The 9,150-nt window shown below is 36.2% G+C and overlaps 1 protein-coding gene across 4 annotated transcripts in view; it reads left to right on the top strand.

Moving 5' to 3' along the window:
- The window catches only part of RBMS1 (RNA binding motif single stranded interacting protein 1), a 132,373-nt gene that overhangs the window by 58,804 nt on the left and 64,419 nt on the right, over nucleotides 1-9,150 (top strand). For all 4 annotated transcript variants that reach the window (XM_015823855.2, XM_015823853.1, XM_015823856.1 and 1 more), the window contains exon 2: nucleotides 1,974-2,149. In XM_015823855.2, the coding sequence (XP_015679341.1) occupies nucleotides 1,974-2,149 (176 nt within the window). The remainder of the gene's footprint in view (nucleotides 1-1,973; nucleotides 2,150-9,150) is intronic.

Raw genomic sequence — 9,150 nt, 5'->3', positions numbered from 1 at the left:
GTTGAGATGGAAGATCCACAAAGTCTAGACTGTACCTAAGAGCCAGAGTTGTACGTTCTGTCCATGGGCAAGATCAAGTCAAGACTGGGAAATGGAACCAGGACGGGGCGTGACAACTTTGGCTGACTTGATCTGATTGGGCAGGAATACAGTCTCCACCCATTCTGTGGATCCTCCATCTCCAGTGCTGGAGAATGGCTGGGGCAGGCAGGAAATCTCAGCTTCCAGTTTGAGAATATTAGTATCTTCTTCCATAGTGGAGAATTTGGAAAACGCTGTTTGTATCTTGACCTTTTTTTTGTACTGAAATATTTTTCTTGCATAGCCTTTTGAATCTAATCAAGCTACAAATAATTCAAAGATAAGCAATGAATCAGACATGAAACTGACTTTGTAGTTATTGACCACATTTTTTTTCTTTTTTTCTTTTTCTGTTCCATATTTAAAGAAGGTACTTTGGAGGAGAAAATACTTTCAAATAAGTAAAACTATAATTTTCTTCTCTCGCATCTTTTTAAAATGTACCTTAAAATGAATGTCTCAGGATTATTCTTTTCTAAGTTTAGAATATATTCCATTCAGCAACATAATAGGTCAGAATAGAGTCTGCTTCTTACCTTTTGATCATTCTTGTCTTTTTATTTTGCTCAATTGTTTTAATTTCACAAAAAAGTAGGGCCAGAGCTGGTTAGTGCTTATATGAGAAATCATCAAGAAATCACTAGACTATAGGTTAAGCTGTAAGCATTATTTAAGACTTGTATTGGCTTTAATCAAAACAATATATTTTCTTTTAACCCATGATGAAGCCTGAAAAAGAATCTGTCTGCTTTAATTAATAGTAGAGAGTATTGTATTTGTGTATGACCAGAAGAACGTCCTCTCAGTCTTTTCAAAGGGTCTCTTATAAACAAGATAGATGAATTTCTTAAGTTAGCATAAGATAGACTGTGAAAACATCAAGGTCAATAGCTCTGTTTCAAATGTAATGAAAGGTTTCTCAGTTCACTTTCTTTTAATAGCCAAGCCAGCTTCTGGAAGTACTAAGAAATTATTTTTCGTGGAAGTACTAATCACAACTTGTCTGTATTTTTCACCTGTTTATTTTCTGATTTAACACTAGAAGAGTACTGCATAGTGTAATTTATGAGCAATGCAGAATGGTTGAAGTTCTCTTTATGCTGCAGAGAAAGAACAGTAATGTTGCTATAGGACAGTGATGGCGAACCTTTTAGAGACCAAGTGCCCAAAACCTGCCCCCGCCCTGCCCCCCACCCCTGCTCTGCCCCCTGCCCGCCCGCAGGGCCACCCACCGCCTCCACGGCCTGCCGCAGATCGCCCAGGCAGCCTTGCAGTGCCGTGGCCACGCCCTCCGCCCGCACCCCGCAGCATCATCTGCACATGACGGGGCGCGAGGATGGAGTCTTGTCCCCGCTGGCCAGCTGCCATGTCCTTGGCTATGCTGCTTTGTGCAGGCCGTGCCTGGGGGTGACTCTCCTCTCAGGGTGCTGCTGGTAAGGAAGGGGCGGCGGGGGGAGGCGGGGCTGGGGCAACGGCGCGCATGCCCACAGAGAGGGCACTGAGTGCCCCCTCTGGCATGCGTGCCATAGGTTCGCCACCACTGCTATAGGACATGCATAAAGTTTATTTTTGAGATTTCACTTCCAGAGGATTAAAACTCAGTTAAACTCCTTAGAAATATATTTTGTTTGCGCTATATCAAAAGTTAGAGAAAATACTGAGTACTCCGTGCCAGGATTTGGAATGATGAAGTCCCTTGTGAGATGGACTTGTATTTGTACTGCAAAACCTGTAAATACTTGGAAAGCAAGAATATTTGGAATGTAAAGCCACGGCTCCATGAAATTCAGGGTTCTGAGAATGTCTATGTTCTTTTAAGAGGCTTCAAGGTTTTCTTAGTATGTCTTCATCCTTATTGTCCCTTCTGAAACATTCTTCCTTTCATTTTGCAGCAGCCCATTGTGCCTGCCCATCCAATGGCTCCTCCTAGCCCCAGTATCACCAGCAGCAATAACAACAGCAGCAGCAGCAGCAACTCAGGATGGGATCAATTAAGTAAAACAAACCTGTATATCAGAGGGCTGCCTCCAAATACCACTGACCAGGACTTAGTAAAGCTATGTCAACCGTAAGTATGCTTGTTGATAATAAATTAAGAAATGGGTGGCCAAAGATTTAAATGAGATTGACTTAACAAAAACTTTTTTTTCCTGGGTTTGTCAACAAGACCCATAGAATTAAAACAAAATTAACACAGAAATGTATCAGAACTGAGTTGAGAGCATAGTTCTACAAAATAGGGTAAGTCTAATAATTTTGCATTGACTTTGATCATTCTTCATATAATTTGAATGGAGAATTAATAAACTTATTAGTAGTAAGTACTTCTAAGTTCTTATCAATACTTAGAAATTTATGGTGTCTTTGTGGCAGTGTCAGTGAATTCTGATCCTGACCCTTAAAGTAAGCATTTTATTCATGGCCCATAAATAATTTGATGGGGATCAAAAATTATCTTTATTGGTTTTATTAAATGTTGTAGATTCTTTTTCTAATTTCAGAGCCAGATCATTGGTACATATGAATAGTAGACCCTTATGAGTTATCGGTCTGATGAAGTCTTCATCTGGAAGGCCTTATTAGCCTGATACCAATATACATAACTTAAGAGAAATGTTGGTTTTGCATCAACTATTTGAGTAAAACTAAGCCAACATTGTCTTAGAAGGTGACAGCATCTGGCCAACTTTATCTAGGCCCAAAAGGGCCTGCCATGGTTTGTACTTGGCCAGGAGACCTCCAGGGAATATCTTCTTTAGAATAACTCTCCTGCAGACAGAAGAAAAAGTGTTCCTCAGAAGGGAAAGAGATTGAATGTTAAAGTACTCCCCAAGATGTAGACACCTGTTCCTGAGGTCAGAAGAGTATGCCATGGGTGTTTGCTAGGTCTAATGGTTTGTGATTTTATTACTGTAGATGCATGGTAAGCTGCTTGGAGTCTCTTAATAGGAGCAGCATTTAATCTACAGTAAATAAATAAACACCATGGTTGCATGTTAGACTGGGCAGTTGAAAAAAACATTGCAGAAGGATGTTCTCGGTCCAAAGAAAACTACATGGATGCATAGATGACATCACTAGGAGTAAAGGTCTACCTTTAGCTAATATCTCTGCTGCTTATTTTGGGTTGTACAGTTAAGACCTCAAAGTGCATTTGTATATAGCAGATGTATTCCATTTACAAAAAGACTGTTCATTCAAGGTATTGTAGCATGCTGTAAACGAATCCACTCTTCTGCAAATGAAGGGGCTTGAAAAACCAGAAATTTAAAGTTATTGCAAAGCCACATTTCATGTAACTGTGCAAGTTCTTTTTTCCATGAATCTTGGTGACTGTTTTTAACTTTTCATTATAAAATCAGTTGGCTTCATTAACAAGTTGGCTATTATGTAGACTGATGATAAACTCGTTTGAGGAAGTTCTTCATATTGTTCTTCTAGACTTTGATCGATGGAAACACAATATTGTGAAACTTACTCTGCAAAGCAAACGATTCTTGGTCTTTACTAAGCTGACCAGTTCCAGTAGTTCTTGCTTAATTTTTCTCTTTAGAGTTCTATTTCTTATTAATAGTGCTTTATTTGTACCATAAATAAACTGTATCCTTTCATCAAGTTGGGATAGAGAGGTCCAATTTTATCACATTTTAAATAAAATTTATAGATTGTTTATGTTTCTGTTCTGCTTTCCTGGGCATATTAATGGTTCTTCATTAATAACGGCAGCAGAAAATTCTTGGTGGAATTTGTAATTGGTAGGTGCTGTGGAATGCATCAAGTCCAACAAACTAAGTGCAATGTTCAGCAGAGTGTAAGAACCCTAACCCTAAACTTAGAAGATAAGACTACATTAAATGCTCCTTTCAACTGCTTTTAACCTTGTTTTTAGAACTGCATAATATTGTATAATTGCCCATATTTCTAAATACGTCTTTGCTTTCATAAACTGCATTTTAAGGCCTATATTGACTTTTGCCCCATTCCATATTTTTCACTACATATAGAGTTATAGATTTTTCTTTACTTGCATGGTGTCTGAATACAATCTGTTTAGATGATTATCTGGGAAACACAAAATGTTTTTAGGTCACACAGTTTGATCCCCGTATGATACAAGTTGTTATACTATGAAACTAATGTCACAAGTATCCATTAAGCTAGAAAGCACTTTACCATCCTGTTAAAAAAAAAAGTGCTCTTGAATTCTATGGCCACCATAATAGATGGCTAATCCATTCATAATTGAATGGAACTAGGTTGTAGAAGGAGTTCTTTGTATATTTATACAACTCTTGTGCTTGGGTATCCACTTATTTCTAGTCATTGTTTTATTCTTGGTTAGAGCTAATACCATGATAAACCAAGCTTTTTTTTTTTTAAAAAAGATAACTTTTGGCCTTTGAGAGAGTTTTTGTCTCATTGCAGAAGTTTTGCATCTTACCGTTGTACTTGTAGCACTGCGATGACAATGTAAGTTTTTTAGGTACGACTTTATGCATTTGTTTAAACAGATTAATGTGGAAGCATATTTTTGATGGGAAAATGTTTCTTGTTGCCAGCTTGTTTTGTTTTTGGATTTTTTCCATTTCCTACCTGCATCTACCTGACCTCTGTAGCTAGTCTTCCACTTGCATTTTTTCTGCCAGATTGGAAGAGACTTTGGTAGTCACCGGGGAGAGCAGATGTTTTCTGAGACTATTAGAAAGATTCTAAAATAATTTAGAGGAATAAAGCTCTGTTTTCAGTAAGTTGCCATATGTTGAAAAATGAAGGCATTTGTTTAGTTCTGCATTCGGACATCCAATTCTTTCTCCTCCTTTTTTAGAGGAAAATGTTAGGCCTGCAGTATGATTTGGAAATTCAGTACTAAATTAGTTGTATTTCTTTTCATATTCTTTCATACAATCAAGTCTTTTTAAAAAAAATGGAATTATAAAAAAAACAGCAAAATTCTATTAGAATAGGATATACAATTAGGCTTAGGAACTATATAAACAGTACTTTTGTGGCAGTCTTTTATTTTGTACCTTAAGCCATATGTATAGATGTTATAGACTAGGGCAAAGCCAAATTCTTCTGTAAGCATTTGAGGCTGGTGGAACCACACAAAAAAACCTTCTGTAGTCTTTTCTCCTATGTAATTTACTTATATCTGATGGAAAGGAAAGTTTCTTGATGTGAGATGCTCCAAGGTAAAAGATTTTTTAAAATTATTTCTGGCACTTTAGAAAATAGTCTAAAACATTGAATACTCCTCTTAAATCCTCCCTTTATTAAAATATTACTCTTATTAGTACCATGGAGATATTTAAGTGGCTTACATGGCTGCTTTGTGCTGATAAATTATTACCACTGTAGCCCACTATGTTTGTTCAAAGTGAAAGGACCAGTGGAAAGGTTGGGTTAATGGTATTTGAATTTAAGAAAAGTGTGAAAGGTCTATACTATTGTAACCCTCAGTCTGATGAAAATGTACATTCTGCTCTACAAAACTGAATGTTCACAGATCAAGGAAGCAAGACATACGCATATATATTCCAAATAATTTTTGGTAAGTTAGGTAGACTGTAGTAATTGCCTTTAACAAAAGTAGCTGATTTAGAAGAGGACTTCCTTGCTAGAAGCACTCAGGGAAGTCCCAAACAAACCCACGGTGCTTCAGTTTAAGATGTGCCTGCCGTGTGAGAAACTCTCATTCTAGCATGTCATTTTTCTTCGAATGCATCAAGAATTCTGTACATTCTACATGATTTGTGGCCTTTGTTAGCAATCATAGAGTCTTTTTTAAACGTAGGCAATTCATTAGTTAGAAAAGTAAAAGTTAATTTTAAATAAAATTTTAAATAAATTATTCAGCACTTAAGCAAGATTGCCATTACAGTTATGTTACAAAGCATATTGCAAGGGTCCCCAACCCCCGGTCCGTGGACTGGTTCCGGGCCACGGCATGCCAGCAACCGGTCCACACAAACAAGCAAAGCCCCATCCATGGGTTGTAGGCAGCTCATGAAACCATGCACTCTCCAGTCTGGGGGAAAACTTCTCTCCATGGAACCGGTCCCTGCTGCCCAAAAGGTTGGGGACCTCTGGCATATTGCATTATGCTATATATAGTATATATAGATATATAGCTGCAGCAACATATTTTCAGTTACAAGGAAAAAATGGTATTTTTGAGTATGCATGGTCCTATCAAGTATTACATTTAAGCATTTTAATTTTATTTCAGAAAAGTTTACCACTGCTTAAGTAAAACCACTGGTGCAAGATCCTTTCCCATTGGACAGTAGTTGGAAAAGGATTATCTTAATAGATTAGTGGATCTGCATAGGCTAAGTGTCTTTTCTAAACTGGAAAGTTGAGGTATAGATAATAGACTGTGCAGTGATTCAGATTAGAGGGGAAAATGGTATTCAGAGCATGGAGGCATTCATTTAACATACTTAGCAACTTCTTTACATTAGCTATCTCTTTTCTTGAGGCCAATTTGCTGATAGATGTTATGTTCTTGGCCACACATAGTCTAAAATACAAATTTCCTTTGAACCTGAATCACTGAACAGGCCCCTCCACCCACCCACCCCCCAATAAACTTGTAGATATTTTCTTAACGCATTGCTTGAAATTTGATTATTCTCTGTATAGTAGTGGATTTCCTGCAGGGGTAGGCTAGATTATCTTTGAGGAACTTTCCATCTTAATGATCATTCAGTATTACAAAATCTAAATAGCTTTTGGATATTTAAATGTTCTACTTGGCTGCTGATACTTTAATTATTTTCGTAGAAAGATCAAAGAAGAAAATTGGATAGTGTGCATGTTCGACTGTATTGTATACAGTAAATTCTTGGTTTAATGGACTGCAGCTTCACAGATTCTAGATACTATAGATATTTTTTTTCTTCTGGACCCCACTCCTATTTAATAATGTTTACCAAATCAAGGGTTTGTCCATTAAATTGGTATTTCACTGCAAACTAAACCAGTTATGTGAATTTATACAAATTATGCATTGATGAAGTTTAATGGCCATCACTTGTCCAACTATCCTTTAAAGATCAAAGTTTTATTATAATGTATACATACATTATTTCAACTCATTCCATTTCATTTAGTCCTTGAATAACAGGAAATTATGTGGAAAGTCTATTGCATGATATGATGATCTTTTGGTGTACAGTATCCATTTCTGAACCAATAGCCATATTTGCTTATAACTTGCCCTAAGCATCAGGCTGCGTATGTTGCTTGATTTTTTGTGTGAGTGGGTAAAGCCAACAATCTTGTAAGGTTCCATTCATCATTGGCTTATTACAATATGTGTAGTACAGAATGTTACTTGTTCTTTTCCTAAGTACTTGGATTTTAAAACATATTCATTCTTGGCTTCTGAATCTGTTTTATTTAGAGAATAATAATCAAGTTTGCAAAGAGAAACAGAGCAGCCACTAATGATTGTTAGTTACATCCTCTGGCAGGAGAGGAATCAAGGAGAAGAGCTAAGGAATCGAGAAAGAGGGATTGAACAGTTTGCCCGATTGAACAGATACATACAAAAATCAGAATTCTAAAAAAAAAAAAAGGCTTAATATTGAATGCAAGCAGACACACCACTGAAATGATGAAGCAGAATTTCAAAGACTTCCTGAAATTTACTACTCTGTGCTCGTATTTATCTTTTAGAATGAAAACATCTAAATGCTTTCAATATTGCAACAATGGTGGTAGTAGTAGCCATAAAAGAGGAAAAAGCCATTATCTGCTTTCCTGTCAGAGGAAGAAAAATAAGTAAATTTAATTAGCCAAGAAATACTTTCCTTTTATGGTTTAAATATTTCCATTTTGTCTGGAATCAGTTTTGATCTCGATTAATGATTTTAAATAGAACATTATTCAGTGATGCAACGTACACCGATGTGCTTACTTTGAAGTCTTGGCTGAATAATTACAAATAATTATATTGGTCAATAGAATACAGCAGAGCATCTTAACTGTTCTTTCAACTGAAATTACTTTGGCATCTTCCCAGGTTCATAGTAAGTGAGCCCCCATCATTAAGCGTATGGGTGCATTTGCATCGATTAATGTGTTATAAGACAGAACCAACAGAGTCCCCTAAGTGAGATTTACTATAATTTTCCCTCCAGTGGGAGAACCAAAGGAAATAGTCTGAAACTGATGGATCCTCAGATTAGTTGAATTCCTATTTGGAGAAAAGGGAGTGGGAGCCTCAAGTTCCTTCTTCTAATTAGCTAGTTGCATGTTTGTAGCAGTTGCTTGCAGTCTTACTTTAGTGAGAGTTTGGCAGCGCGACTATAGAAGATGAATACATTAATCAAATGCGAAGATTCTTGTTCTTCTGCCCGTGGCTGCTGATTTGTTTTTTTATTTTTTTAATCCTACATGACAAGGATCAAATATCTGTTTAGGTGTGTCCAGCCTTTTCTTTCTCTATGTTCACAACAGTATTGTTTCCTTATTTTGGATTGACATTAATTTATCCTGCTGTATCACACAGGCTTTTTTTTCTGTATATCACTTAATATTTCAATCCTTCCTTTCTGTATTGTAAACGCTTTGATTTTCATTCCCATTTCATTCTCATATGTGCTTTTATCACCATAATTTTATAAAGAGAAGAATGCAGGATTCAAAACATAAAACATTTAATAGTTAACATTATTTTTTTTATTTCTGCCACCCATATATTTTCATAATAAAAAATGTAAACATATAATCCAATGTTCTTAGTGATCCCATAGCCTTCTTATCCTAGAGAAACAATTTCAGATGTAGACAAGGGATGTGAAAATTTGAAATTATTAAATGAAATTAAAATAGTCTAATTTCTATACAGTAGTAATTTTTAAAAGTATGCAATTCATTTATGTTTATGTTTATGTTTATTTAGATTTGTATACCGCCCTATCTCCCTTACGGGACTCAGGGCGGTGAACAGGCGATAATAAAAATCACAATAAATATCTATTCTAAAATCAAATTAAATAAATAAAGGCCTGCTCTAAAATACCCCATATAAAAACCTATACTAAAACCTAATTAAGACTA

This window comes from Protobothrops mucrosquamatus, unplaced genomic scaffold, assembly GCF_001527695.2.
Source record: "Protobothrops mucrosquamatus isolate PMUCROS unplaced genomic scaffold, P.Mucros_1.0 scaffold2016, whole genome shotgun sequence".
Lineage (NCBI taxonomy): Eukaryota > Metazoa > Chordata > Lepidosauria > Squamata > Viperidae > Protobothrops > Protobothrops mucrosquamatus.
The sequence above is the reverse complement of the archived record's forward strand: the minus strand, read 5'-3'. Positions and strand labels throughout refer to the sequence as shown.